Raw genomic sequence first — 15,124 nt, forward strand, 5'->3', positions numbered from 1 at the left:
AGAGCTGGGGTAGGGTGAGGAATATACATACCTCTGTATTGGTGTGAGCATAGAGTATTTCTGGAAGTACACAGGGAATTGGTAACGGTGGTTACCACCTGGGAGTGAGACTGAGTAGCTGAGACCCTCAAAGCCAGAGATTGAAGTCAGTGGCTAGCGAGGGAGAAGTCTATTTCTTGGTAACCCCTTTTGAGCCTTTGGAATTGTGTGCTACATAGAGTGTCATTATGATGACATGAATCCAATGGGCCATTTTATGAAATAATGCTAATCTAATCAAAGTTGGCAAGTTCAAAACATCTGAGTCACAGATGAGCTCAAGCCTTCTTAGGTCAAAGTCACGAGTTTCCTGTGAACTTTCTATCCTCCACAATGCCTTATGGCCTGCTTTGTGCAACTTCTTTTTTCATGGTTAGAATTGTCCAGAGGCTTTTTGTGTGTGGAAAGGCTTCCTAATATGTCTCATTCAGTGAAGCTGAGGACACACGAGATCATTTCCAACAGCATGATAGCCACGTTTCCATGGAGCTGAGCTCTTAGAGGCTCGGCAGTATGACTGAATGTGAGTGGACTCCGACTTTGAACCAAGGGAGGCAGACCGCTTGGTTGAGAAAGCCAGTCTCAGTCAGTGAGTCAGCTCAGGGCTGCAGCCTTACTGTTGATGTCAGTGGCCGGACAGCTTGCAGACACATGCACCAGCAGCTGGGCGGGACACGCCCTGCCCTCTGCCCTCCAGAGCCGGCTGGTTCTTACCAGCTTTGGCCGCTCTGCACAGCACTGTGGTTTCCCCCTGGCTTCCAGAAGAGGAACAATTCTCTTGCTTAGGGCAAGGATTGGCCACTCTCACCTTGGCTTAAATGTAGGTGGATGTGTGGCCTTCAGGATTTGTAGCCTTTTGAAATTAACTCTTAGAAGTGATCAGAATTCACAGATGACATACTAGTGTACTGAATACACAAGACCAGAGCAGCTACCTTCTCCGGGGTTTGGGGCACTTAAGGGAGAAACACACCCTGGCCAGCTAGGCTGGGCTAAAGTTTAAATGTAGTCTTAAGTAAGGCTGCCGTTGAAACAAAATCCTTTCATCATCCGATTGTTGGACAGGTCTAGGGTGGGTGATGGGTGTTTGGCAGTTTTCAGTCAAGTTAATCCTGTGAGCCCTTTGAGGCTGGGTGAATTCACTCTGCAGGCTCTGCCCCCAACTCACCTGGGCAGTGCATAGTGTTCATTGGGTTCTGCAACCCCTGTGGTCTAGTGCATCTTGGCATTCACTCTTTTTTTCTTTTTTTTTTTTAATACATTTTATTGATTTTTTTACAGAGAGGAAGGGAGAGGGATAGAGAGTCAGAAACATCGACGAGAGAGAAACATTGATCAGCCGTCTCCCACTGGGGATGTGCCCACAACCAAGGTACATGCCCTTGACCAGAATCGAACCCGGACCCTTGAGTCTGCAGGCTGATACTCTATCCACTGAGCCAAACTGGTTTCAGCTTGGCATTCACTCTTATTCCAGCTTCTACACCATGATCTCCAGTTGTTACTGGAAAGGGGATCTGGCCCTTGGCGGGTCTGCCAAGGCCAGCCAGTAAGTTCTTGACATCATGCAGGGAAAATTTCACAATGCTAGTCCAGGTGACTATGAGCATTTATTAAAGTCAGGGCGGTAAAACAAGGAAAGGCATAGCGTAGGCCAGTGGTTCCCAACGGGGGGCACATGCCTCACAAGGGGGCGGTTTGATTTTTAAGGGGGGCAATTTGAGAAGGAGTTGTTAACAGTGAATATTTTTTGCATTTCTTGTGGTTCTAAGGGCCTCATATGCAGTATATAAATATATTTTGTGACATTTATACATTTCAGTTCTCTATGTTTTGAAACTATTTGCTACCTTTTCATATCACTTATTATTATTATTATTATTATTATTAACAATTTATTAGTGATTTCTTCCTCAGTACTTCAATTGTCCTTTCACGCTTTTATTTTTCTCTTTCATGGATGCCATGTTCTTTGGAAGCTTGTTTAGACCAAGTTAATGGCTTTTAGGCTTCCTCCAGGTGAATAGGAGCTCGCTTTTTGAATAATAAGAACCATATGTCACAGGGGAGGCATCAGGACATTAGAGCTGCTTAGGTGGGGCATGGCCAGAAAAAGATGGGGAACCGCTGGCATAGAAGAAACAACACGAGAGCCCATGTTAGGCTGCCCTCGCTGTCTGGGAAATCAGAGAAAAGGGACATTGAGATCAGGTCTACGGCTTAGCCTGGTATGAGCTGCCAGCTGCTGCTGCCCATTGCTTCCCTGGTTCAAGCCTTGTGGGGACCTTTGGGATTTAGAAAATGCATGCCTGTGGGGGAAGAAGAGGGAAAAGGGGAACGGCAGGGCTGCTCCCCAAAGAGAGGGCATGCAATGGGTCCTTTGTCTTGAAGCTTTCTCTCTTTCTCCAAGCAGGAATCTCAGGTGAGGTTTCAGGGGAGGGTTTCAGCAGAATGTTGGTCAGTTTTCTGGGTGTGCTCCTCCAGGGCTGGTCAGTGTCAGTGACTGTGTCTAGTCATTGCAGCTGGTTCCGGTGTCACCCACCTGGTTTTGCTGCTTTTCTGGATCTGGAGCTGAAATACAACTGAGGCCTCGGTGTTATCTCTAGGAAGGCTGTAACTGCTGTAAATGGTTCTGTCCGTTTGTTCAGTTCATCTTTCTCAGTTTCCCTATTTCGGTTATCTTGGCTTACTGGACGGTGTCACAGTAACCTCAGGGTGATCTAGGCAGTGTAAGGTCAACAATGTCTACTTGCCAATGATTTTATTTTATTTTATTTTTTAAAATATATTTTATTGATTTTTGTACAGAGAGGAAGGGAGAGAGAGAGTTAGAAACATCGATGAGAGAGAGTCATCAATCAACTGCCTCTTGCACACCCCCTACTAGGGATATGCCCGCAACCAAGGTACATGCCCTTGACTGGAATCGAACCCGGGTCCCTTCAGTCCCCAAGCCGACGCTCAATCCATTGAGCCAAACCGGTTTCGGCGATTTTTTATTTATTTTTATTTTTTTTATTTTTAATATATTTTATTGATTTTTTACAGAGGGGAAGGGAGAGAGACAGAGAGCCAGAAACGTCGATGAGAGAGAAACATCGACCAGCTGCCTCCTGCACATCCCTTACCGGGGATGTGCCTGCAGCCAACGTACATGCCCCTGACCGGAATCAAACCTGGGACCCTTCAGTCCGCAGACCTATGCTCTACCACTGAGCCAAACTGGTTTCGGCCAATGGACGATTTTAGATTTAAGTGTCAGCGCTGTTCCCTACCTATGCAATGGAAGCACTCTTGCTCCCTTTCCTGTGGTCTGGGCTGGGCAGAAGAAAAAAGAGAGAAAGACAACAAAAGCCTAAACAATGAAAAGACGAGGAAATGTTTGGGGGATTTTTGTCATAAGGTTATTTGGCTCTTAGCCCATGTTTTAAATTTATTTTCCTGAGTTTTAAAAATAAGACTTACAAAACGAAGTTGAAAGGACAGTACAACCACCACCTATAAACGTATCAGCTAGATTCAATAATTTTTTGCATTTTATCATTTTGCTTCATGGGAGTGTATGTTTGTAGTTCATATTTTCATTTCTAAGACTTCCTCCAAATTTCTGATAACTGATAACCTAACACTTAAAAAAAAAGTTTAAAAATTAGCATCTGCCTATTTTCTTCAACTTTTTTCCTTTTGTTTGCAAAAATTATGCTGAGTAAATGTGGATTCTCCTTGCCCAAATCCCTACACTGGGATGAGTTTAACAAGAATTCACACTCAGAAGAATCTAAAATCATTGTCTCCTATTGAGACAGGTTGGTAAGGCAGGACAAGAGGGATAAGGAAACGGAGACAGTTAAACTGCCAAGCAGTTTACAGCCACCTAATAAACCGCAAAGTCCTATCTTCCCTAACCAAGAGTAAGTGGTTTACACTTCTTTCCAACCAGAGGGTAAATAACTTATATCACCCTACTCAGGAGATAACAAACATCCAGGTAGTGCCATTTGCGTCACCCACATCTGAGGACGGATGAAGTCGGGGAATACATCTGATTTTGGCACATCAGCATGAAGCTGATGAGGATAGTGTTGAGGTCCTCCCCTCAGCCTTTGTTAACTTCTGCCTTTCTCTCTCCTAAGCTTTAAGGGTCCTTCTATTACCTCTAACTTTCTGAATAACTTATTCTTATAATTTGAGTTCTTGGCTCTGAACACTTTCTTTGCCAAACAAACTCAAGAACCAAGGTCCAATTTCATTAACACCGCCTGTAAAACTATCATTTAGGATTTTAAAGAAATCTGCCTTGATTTTGTTGTTGGTATATTTGTGTTTTTTGTTTTTTGTTTGATTGTTTTAAGGGAGAGAGCGATGTTTATAAGTATTTTCTTTGGTATCAGAGCTGGTAACTCTGAGTACCTAAGCCCTCCTTTATAGCTGGAATCCTGGATTTGGATAACAAAGCATTCCTTATTATCTGAATTCTTATAAAAATGGACTGAATGGATTCAGATATCAAGAGATGCTTATAGGGCAAGGAGAATAATGCTTGTTTTTATTGGAGCTCAATTGCACTTACAACATAGACCTAAAGGAGGTCATGAATCTCATTTACATGAGCAGCTGTGAAAGCAGGGAAACAAGCTTTAGATATTATAGTCCTTAAATAGTTGTAGTTATGTATTTATTTGTGTATTAATTTCTTTGAAATAAAGCTTTAATAAAATGGAATTTGTTTGTTGGCATCTGAAATATCCTATCTAATAAAGAGGGAATATGCTAATTGACAGTCGCACCCTCACTAAGATGGTGGCATCCACAGCCAATAAGGAGGGAATATGCTAATTGATTGCCATGCCCTCAAAGATGGTGGCGCCCACAGTCCTCTCAGCCCTACCAGGGTGACAGGCACATGGCATGGCCAGGCCTGCCCCCAGGAGAGTCTGGCCGCTCTGTGTGCCTGCCTCTGGAGTCCTCCAGTCCCCTCAGCCCCCTAGCCCCTGGATGGTGCCCAGGGCCACCCAAAGCTCAAGTAACCAGGGCCGGCCAAGGCTTGTGCTGCCAGCAGTGGCAGTAGCAGAGGTGTGACGGGGGCATCGCCTTCCCATGATCACTGAATTGCCTCCCACCCCTTAGGGCTCCTGGACTGTGAGAGGGGGCAGGCTGGGCTGAGGGAACACCCTCCCCCCCTTCCAGTAAATGAATTTTCTTGCCCCTGGCCTCTAGTTTTCAAATAGACAACAAAGTTATTGGCTACAGTTGAAGTGATTGGTATTTACAGAATTTCTCATCTTTATCTCCAAGCAGTCAGCCAGTTGGGATGTAAGCTCTGCCACTGAGTGGCAGATCCTTGCAGACCCTGTCTCTGACTCCTTCCCTCTAGCTAAGGGGCCAGGGCAGCTCCGTAGACTCTTTATATTGAGTTCATAGGGTTTGTCAATTTCCCTAAATTCAGTGGGTCTAGACAGGGAAGTGACAAGGCTTGGCAAAGAGGATTAGTTGAAACTTGATAGATCCGATCTTGAATCCTGAGGCTTGGTGATCTTGACTGGGTTGCTTTAACCTCTTAGACTCTAACTTTTTAAAGTGGGGGCCAGATCACGGTCCCTCAGAGAGCTAGAGGGCCGGACTATATGAACTACTAATTCCTACTGTAACACCTCGGCTGTGCTCACTGCCCAAAAAACCTGGCGGGCCGGATCAGACTCCTCGGCCCGCGGGCCGTAGTTTGAAGACCCCTGTCTTAGAGCCTCAGTTTTCTCATCTGTAAAATGGAGCTAATAAAAGGCTACCTCAACAGCAAATGGATTACATATGTTTCATGCTGGTTCATTTTGTACAGTATTAATAATGGCCTATTTCTTAAAGTCTCTTTTTGTATACTGGATCTGTGTAACAAGCTGGTCAACTCAGATGGAATAGCAATTCTTCATTGAATTTAGCAGATAGGCTTTTAAAAACCATTATTAAAGTGATGGAAATTTTTCTAAGTGTTAGATGAGGTCCGGAGGAAAAGTTTAGTTGGAAGGGTGACTTTTGACTCTACGAAGCTTTCTTCTTGAGGCATATCTTGGCTACAGAGAGGACAAGGGGCGTCTCCTGGAATCTAAATGGTCAGTGCCAGGAGCCAGGGGGTTAAGTTGAATCATTTTAGCAGATTGTTAAGGAGCACCCAGGCTGGGTAATTACTGCTTCATTTCAGGGGCTTACTGAGGCATCAAAGTTGTTAATTAGTTTTATGAAAACAGATTGTGCATCCACAGGGAGATTGTAATTGGGTAGTAATTGAAATTAACTCAGAGGTAAACCTTGGTTGAGTGTACCAGTTGGTGGTAACTTGGAAGGAGAAAGGGATTTGGGATGGGGGTTGGGATGGGAGTAGAGAATGAAATAGCAACAGGAAGACAAACAGTAAATGACATAATTTGGACAGACTTGTCTAGACTTTTGGTTTAGAAACAGGGAAACAGGTCTGCAGAAGAAAATGGTTTTTCTAAGATCACACCTTCCCTTGCAACGATATTCCAGGATTTTCATAACTTTGGTTTTTAGGAGTTGACTGTGGGGAAAAGGAAATGCATGCTGAAAAGATAGCTCTGAGCCAGTGTTCTGGGCGCATTCCTGTCGGTAGTATATATTCAGAAATGCTGCTAGCTCTTAGGAGAGAAGAAAAGTGCTCTCAACATCTTGTTTTCCTGGATTAAGCTTGGAAGGACTTGCCTTTACCATTTCCGGCTCCACCCTCCCGAGGAGCTAGACCTTCCATTTCCTAGCATCTTAGGGAAGGCCAGGCAACCAGGAAGTGGTCATTTGGTTTGATATGAAGAGGAGACTTAAGTTGCAGCTTCGGTTTCTGGTTGTGATTTGGTGGAGCACCCAGAGTGAGCACTCAGTAGGGGTGAGTGTTGTAAGGACACAACTGGAAATGGCTTATTCCAGTGCAACACAAGTAAAAGTTACATCCTTGTTCTCATAAACACGGCTACAAACCTCAGTAGCCCAGAGGTGTTCAAACTCACACATTTCAGTCAACACCCTGTTTACTCACCGATTTGGATAGTTTTTTCATTCTTGATGGCTCTGGAAATCAAAGGAAGATGGTCAGGTAAGCAGTGGAGCTCCTCTACATGTGACTCAGCTGTTGAGTCAGGGAAACCATTTATCTCTTCTCATATCAGGTTGGACTAATAGCTTCAGCCTCTGGAAGGACTAAGTGTACTTCCATGGAAAGAAACTAATCAAAAGGACATTTGGGGCTCATTTGGCCAAACTATAGTACATGCTCTTGAAGTTTCCACAATAGAACCATCTGTTTTGGGCTTGTTCTTTCTTTATTATCCCTGCCCCCTCCCTTTTGGTCTGTCTTACTGTCTCTACCTCATTTCTCAATTGAGTCTTCCAAGTTAGCACGATTACCTCATGGCTATAAAACAAAAAGAACCATACTTTTCACATGTCTCCAAAGGGGCTTCAGATATCTGGTGGATACATTTCCTTCATTGGCCCAGGTTCCTGGGGGCCTTTCTTTTTCGTCTTAATATCTGCCTGACTGCAAGAAGTTGGGGTGTGTGTGTGTGTGTGGAGGTTGCCTTTTTGTGCTGGTGAACGTTTAACAAAAGTATAGAGAGGAGCTCAGCCAAGTAGATGCTCTTCCAGCTCTCCTGTTTCTTGGCTACCGATATAAATAAAAGAGGCAGCGCCACAACATTTTCAAGTTAACAGAAGGAAAATATACTTATCAGTGGTGACTGCTTTCAAAAATAACATTTATTGTTTTCTTAATTATAAAGTTAATATGTCCCTGCAGAGAATTTGGAAAGCCCAAAGAAGCATAAGGAATAAATTAAGTTACTCATTTTGTGACTGTTTTGAAAAGTGTATGCTCAAAGCTTTTGTAAGAAAAGACCCTCTTCTGTGCAAATCTGGCTTTCTTGTTTAGAATATCTGTCTTCTCTTTCAGTTTCTAAATCTTCTTATAAGTGTTCTTCTATTGCTGTAAACAATACTGAACCAAGGACTTTCTGAATTAATAAAATAAAGAATTTATTGATGCCAAATATCCCAATGACTCAATTTCTGATGAGAGCTACCATAGGTAACCCAGGGCTTGAGTTACATGCTGTGTTGCAAGCCAATTTTGGGGGGATATTGTAAATATTAAAGTAAGGAGGAAAAAAGTAAGTTCCTAGGATCAATTTTTATTTATGTATTTATTTATTTATTTTTATTTTTTATTTTTAAAAATATATTTTATTGATTTTTCACAGAGAGGAAGGGAGAGAGATAGAGAGCTAGAAACATCGATGAGAAAGAAACATCGACCAGCTGCCTCTTGCACACCCCCTACTGAGGATGTTCCCGCAACCCAGGTACACGCCCTTGACCGGAATCGAACCTGGGACCTTTCAGTCTGCAGACCGATGCTCTACCACTGAGCCAAACCGGTTTCGGCCAATTTTTATTTTATTTTATTTTTTATTTTATTTATTTTAATTTTTTTAGAGGGGGGAAAAATGCGTAGAACTTTATAGAGAAGTCTCGAATGCAACCAGCTACTGGGTATCCTTAGTAGCAGAATAGATTTTCTAGAAAGATGATTGTCATGGTCTCTGGCTTTAGTGTTAAATGTTAGCTTAGCTCCAGTGTGGTGATGCTAAAACAATTCCTAGGGGCATTTTCATTCCTTGACTCATTTCTAATTACAAGAGAGCATCACATCGGCATTCTGTCTTTCTAAGTTATGTTGGAAATTACAGGATCGGTCCTTTGGCAAAAGTGGGGGAGGGGGTTAAATATTTAATATTTTGAACTGAGTTCAGGAAATAGGTGGGTGGACATCTTATTTCTTAGCCAGTTACCATGTGATTTGTGGGTGGGAATTTCTTTTTAAGCAAGAATAGTGCACTATATTGACTGACCATGTTGTCCAATGCAACGTCCCTGAGAACCAGAGTGTAGACAAGTGCTCTTTGTCTGAGTGAATAAAAACCGTGTATTGGCATGAATGGCCGTGTCCATTTGCAGGGAGCAGGGGCACAAGCCAGGGCCTATTGAAATAAAATGTTAAAAGCATATACATAAAACTTGTCTCTGGATCAGACGGGGGCCGCCGGGAATGTCTTAAACTTGCACTGGAAGCAAAAGTGAGGTGTGGGTGGTTGTACAGAGGAAAAATGCTCTTGGAACACCATTAGATGTGAGGTAATCAGTGGTCCTCAGAATCTGCAGTCTGCTGCAAGAATTCCTTAGGCCTTAAAGGTTGTAAAAGAGGCAGTTGTGTTTGTGCGTTTTACAACTACTCCCCGTGATGCTTTGAAAGGCGGGGTCAATGTCTTCTTGGCTGAGGAACTTGAAGTTGACTTGTGTGAGTGACGTCATGAGGGTTCTAATGAGTAGTGATTAATAGCTCTGGGAAGAGTGCCCATCACTCCCTGAATCCTGCCCTAGGTGACCTGCTCCCAGATTTTCCTCCATGCCAGAAGAGCCAATGAAAAGATAAAGTGGAGAGAATACCACGTGTACCTGCCAGAGTTCTGAAGTGTATTGTCAAACGACAGAGCTATGTGGAGGTGGCAGGCAGACTTGAGGTGAACACTGGTTTTCTCCCAGGAGCTGTGTGACCTCTCTGTCATTTCACCTGTAAAATGGGGTGGTAACGCTATCACTTCCCCCATCACCACTATACACCGGGTACAGCCTTGATTCTACCCTGCCTGGCCAAAGCTGCAGCATGCTGTCAGCCTGCTTTAATTCTTGTCTGCACACCAGTCCGAGGGGCCGTGAAGCTCACTCTCTCCATCTGAACCATCTCGTTTGCTTTCTGTTATTGTCTCTCTGGTGCCCACTACGGAAGGCGAGCTTTGTGCTTACGCTTTGGGGGTTCTGTTCTCGTTCATTCAAACAATTTTAATTCCTGAGCTAGTTTGAAATGGAAACCAGGAAACCTAGAGTCTAGACTTAGTTCTGGCACTTACTGGCTGAGAATCCTTAATTAAGTCACTTCTGTAAGTTTCCTTACTTGTAAAGAGAGGGTGTAATTACTTTGCTCGGGCTTCCATAAGCAAGTAGCACAGACTGGGAAGCTTAAACAACAGACATTTATTTTCTCACAATTTTGAAGGCTAGACCTTTGAGATCAAGGTGTCCCCAGGGTTGGTGTCTTCTGAGACTTCTCTCGGAGAAGATGTTGTCTCTCCCCTGTGTCTTCGCATGCTTTTCCCTCTGTGTGTGTCTGGTCCTTCTTATAAAGACACCAGTCATATTGGATTAGCACACAACTGTACCTTCATTATCTCTTTAAGATTTTCTTAAAATTTTATTGTTTTGAGAGGAAAAAAAGAGATTGATTGTTCTACTTATTTATTTATTCATTGGTTGATTCCTGTATGTGCCCTGACTGGGGATTGAACTCACAACCTTGGCATATCAGGACAATGCTCTAACCAATTGAGAGCCACCTGGCCAGGGCTCAGTTACCTCTTCAAAGGCTTTATCTCTGAATACAGCCATATTCTGAGATACAGGGAGTGACAGCTTCAACATATGAATTGGGGATGGAGGGACATAATTCACACCATATCAGAGAGGAATATACCGGTTAATATCTAAGACCTTTCCAGCTCTGCAAAATTACATTGTAAGTCGGAGATCTTTGCCTTTGTTTTCTGTCCAGTTCTACTCCTGTGAGGTGCCAGCTCGATATTCTTATGTATGTTTTTGAAGGATATAAAAGTCTGTGTAATCTTGGCTGTGCAGCTTAGTTGGTTTGGCATCATCTCATGCACTGAAAGGTTGTTGGTTTTGAGCTCTATCTATCAATAGTAGAAATGTGCAGGTGGCAACCATTGATGCTCCGCTCTCACATTGATGATGTCTCTTTCCCTCCCTCCCTTTAAAAAATTAATAAAATTTTTTTCAGGTGTTGTATACGGTGAGTATGTGTGTTTAACAATAATATGATAAATTAGTAAGGACTGTCAATAGGAGAATTTCTATAAAATATTAAATGAGATGGAAAAGCATTTGAGAAAATTTTAATTTCATTTTCTCTCTATATAATTTTTAAGTATATAATTAAACACATTCTTCTTGTCGTTCCCTGCCACAGCTGGATGCCGACAAACTGGCTCTCCCGATGAGCCCCAGCCCACTCAGCCCAAGCCCTATCCCCAGCCCCAACCCGAAACTTGAGAATTCCACCCTCCTGACCGTGGAGCCCTCCCCGCTGGAGAAGAGCAAGGGCTTCTTCGTGGACGAGTCCGAGCCCCTTCTTCGCTGCGACTCCACATCCAGTGGCTCCTCTGCGCTGAGCAGGACGGGCTCCTTTATTACCAAAGGTACAGACAGGAAGCCTTCCCCACAGAGCCCTCAGGACGACTCCCTGCCACTTCCACGGTCCTAGAGAGCCTGTCCCGACAGTGTGAGGAGGCTGGCCCGGGATAAATCGTGGCAGTAGCCTATGGGATCCACGTGGAAACTCTTGACAGCCCGGCTGCCTCTCTGAGAGCCTGTTCCCGGGGAGTGTCCATCACCCTTGATCCTCATGATGCTATCAAACGTGTGTTTCAGAAAAGGTCTGATAATATGTAGTCTGGCAGGTTTTCTGAAAATTATTTACCAAGCTTGCAGAAAACACAGATTTAAAGCATTAGCCTCAGTTGAGTGGCTGAAATATAGGTTTTAGTGACTCAAATTAAAATTCACTGTTAAGGTTAGTTGTAAATAACAATATTTTAAGCATTATGGGTTGGTACTTTTGGTACGTAATTTACCACTTTTAGTTTTTAATAGCAGGGTGAGGAATCGACATGCACACTATATCAATGACAGATATTTTGTTAGGAATTTCCTAGTTTGTTTAATTCCAGTTATATTTTCGTGAAGGGTTATATTTTATAATTTATAAAATATGTTCTATTTTACATGCTTATATTTTAAATACTTTTCATATTTATATTTATCTTATGTAAAATAGTTATATTTTGTGTTATATTTTAGAGAAAGCTTTTTAAAAATATTTTTTTATTGATTTCAGAGAGGAAGGTGAGGGAGAGAAATATCAATGATGAGAGAGAATTATTTGTTGGCTGCCTCCTGCATGCCCCCTACTGGGGATAGAGCCCACAGCCTGGGCATGTGCCCTGACCAGGAATCTAACCATGACCTCCTGGTTCATAGGTTGACATTCAACCACTGAGCCATGCCGGCCAGGTGAGAAGATTTTTATAATAACTAGTGGCCCGGTGCACAGATTCGTGCACATTGAAAGGGAATCTGGTGCGGTTGAACCAGATTTGGGCCCAACAGGGCCCCAGCAACAAGCTAACCCATGGCTGATTCTGTGAGGAATCGGGCTCCCTCTCTCTGGGTTTGGGGTGCAGGTGAACCAGAATCAGGGCTGACAGGGCCCCAGGAGCAACCTAACCTACCAGTCAGAGCATCTGCCCTCTGGTGTTCATTGCCCATCATAGTTACCTGTCGGTCGAATGGTTGCTTAGGCTTTTATATATCGATATATCTATATATCTATATAGATAAGTTATAGTTTCTCACCCCATTGCAAGGCATGACCCAAGAAGCATTATTTTCTTATGTATGTATTTTTTGCTCTTAGTAGCTCAGTTTTAAAATATGGCGTCATAAGTAGACAATCATATAATTAGATTTCATTTACTTGGAATAAACAGAGGGGGGAAAGGTGGATTGAGGTCTTTTGTTTAGTGAGCAAACTACTGTTGGGAAAAATAGTAGGGGAGTAGTTTTCCAGATTTTTAAAAAGGTATTACAGTATTTTCCTTCTGAGTTTTAGAAGAATTTAAAAGTCATTTAGGGATAGGCAAAGGTCCTGTTAAAAGACACGCACATCAACAACCCATTGAAGCAGATCTTTGTCTGATCTTTATTAGGCAAATATTGTTTTGCTTTCTTACATGCAATGCAAATAAAAACTCCTGTGTTGTTTCTAGTATGCCAGAGGTTCCGTCACTCACCTTGGGGTGGTAGGTTGGGGATAGCCCGGGGAGAGAGTAGCTGTCACTCTTAGCTGTCCTCCCTGGCCTCCAGCACAGTCCCTTTACCTCTGTCCCCTTCCCTGTTTCCTCTTCCCTGTGCAGAAAAGAAGGACACGGTGTTGCGGCAGGTTCGCCTGGACCCCTGTGACTTGCAGCCTATTTTTGATGACATGCTCCACATTCTGAATCCTGAGGAGCTGCGTGTGATTGAAGAGATTCCTCAGGCTGAGGACAAGCTGGACCGGCTATTTGAGATTATTGGCGTCAAGAGCCAGGAAGCCAGCCAGACCCTCCTAGACTCTGTTTATAGCCATCTTCCCGACCTGCTGTAGGATGCAGGGGAGACTGCACTCTGGAAGTTACTCATCTTAGTGTCAGAGTGGTTGGTTTTCTCGTTGTTGTTGTTGCTTTTGGTCTGTGTGTGTGTGTGTGTGTGTGTGTGTGTGTGTGTGTATAACAGAGTATATGGCCAGTCTTTTGAGTCCTTTCCTTTATTTTTTGTTTTTTTTCCCCCCTTCTGGGAAGTTAGTTTATAAACCTTTTCAAGATATAACTGTTGCAAAATACCCGCCACTAAAGTTTTTTTTAGGTTCCGTATTTTCTCTGTCTTGCCTTCTTACGTATTTTCCAAGTTGTTCTGCACACTTTACGTTCACTTCATGTAGCACAAACGCATTGAGACTGCTCCAGCGCACCGGACTGTGAGCCTCTGCGAAAGTGTGATGGCGCCCTGTGAATTCTGTCGGCAGTCTGCGTGTCTCAGCCTCCACATCTGTGTTTTTTATTCTTCCCTTTTTTTTTATGATTGTCACTTGCGAATTTTCTTAAGGATGAAGGACATGTAAGAGCCCATCGAATTACTGTAATTCAGTGAGATGTTGCATTGCCTTTTTCATATGCCTTGTTGCGTTGTTCATATTCATGGCCGAAACTTGACCACACCGTTGCCAATTGTCTGGTTTTCACCTGGACACCATGTAGAATGCTTGATCACTCGTCCTCCTCTTACACTAATGCACTCTGGGCTGGAGACGTGAAACCCTCAAGCCACCAGGACCTGCTATTGAAGTGGCTTAACCATTGGACCACCAAAGAACTTGAACTTCATCTTTTAGGGGTCAAGCTGTTCGGGAACATATTGCTGCACTTGGGAAGGCCACAGCTGAGTGCCAGGGCACCTTTTCCATAGGGAATTTGCCCTGCTTTGCTTTCAAGTTTGTTTTTTTTATCCACACGTAGAGATAGGTCCAGTTTGCCCTGGATCAAAGCCTTGGTCTCGGTGGGATTCCTGCATCATTCAATCACGTCAATTAAAAGTGGCTGCAGCTGTCTGTAAGAGCTCTTGTCATATATTTGCACCTCTGCTTCCATTTATAAACATACTCTCTAATGCTCAGTTGTCGGATTCTAAATCAAAGGTGGTGTGGACTCCCTTCGTGTGGGCGGGGTTTGTGGATAGTGGTGAGGGACTGATATCAGAAAAAAAATGCCTTCAAGTGTACTAATTTATTAATAAATATTAGGTGTTTGTTACCTGAGTAGTCTGAGTATATTGAATCCTTGCCTTGTACATGTGCTCATGTTATAACTCTTTGATTCATTTCTTGGGAAGATATTTAGGTTATAAAAACCTCAGCCTTTCTGTTCTGTAAATCTTGCAAATTAGCAAAAGTTTGTATCCGGAAAAGTCCCTGGAGATTCACAGAGAAGGACTCCGGAGCACTAAGTGGCTTAGCATTTCCTAGTCTTTCACAGTGTAAACCTGAGCGTCCTGTTTTCGAGATTGTCCCTGTATTATGAAATGAGGATTTAGGGATGGACAGGTATAAATGGTGAGGGCTTGGAGTATATTCGTCTTACTCATTTCCATCTAGGAAACTTACCACTCCTGGGGTCTATACAAGTTTATTGGCTTCTGTATGAAACCACATTGCCCCGAGTAGCTTTTATCTTGGCAGTAAGGCTGGGAGAAATCTTATGGTACGATATATTACATTACATTATGTTTATCATATATTTTATCACAGCCTATCTTGGGAACCTTGGCTCAACAATTCCAATGGCTAGAATCAGCAATTTTTAGT

General features: G+C 43.1%; 1 protein-coding gene across 3 annotated transcripts in view; it reads left to right on the forward strand.

Annotated features, from left to right (window-relative positions):
• TNFRSF21 (TNF receptor superfamily member 21) overlaps positions 1-14,578 on the forward strand; it is a 72,794-nt gene extending 58,216 nt beyond the window's left edge. For all 3 annotated transcript variants that reach the window (XM_045573295.1, XM_036413850.2, XM_036413849.2), the window contains 2 exons: positions 11,138-11,366; positions 13,143-14,578. In XM_045573295.1, the coding sequence (XP_045429251.1) occupies positions 11,138-11,366; positions 13,143-13,372 (459 nt within the window). In that variant the 3' untranslated portion in view covers positions 13,373-14,578. The remainder of the gene's footprint in view (positions 1-11,137; positions 11,367-13,142) is intronic.
• Positions 14,579-15,124: the final 546 nt, after the last annotated feature.

This window comes from Pipistrellus kuhlii, unplaced genomic scaffold, assembly GCF_014108245.1.
Source record: "Pipistrellus kuhlii isolate mPipKuh1 unplaced genomic scaffold, mPipKuh1.p scaffold_m20_p_5, whole genome shotgun sequence".
Classification (NCBI taxonomy): domain Eukaryota; kingdom Metazoa; phylum Chordata; class Mammalia; order Chiroptera; family Vespertilionidae; genus Pipistrellus; species Pipistrellus kuhlii.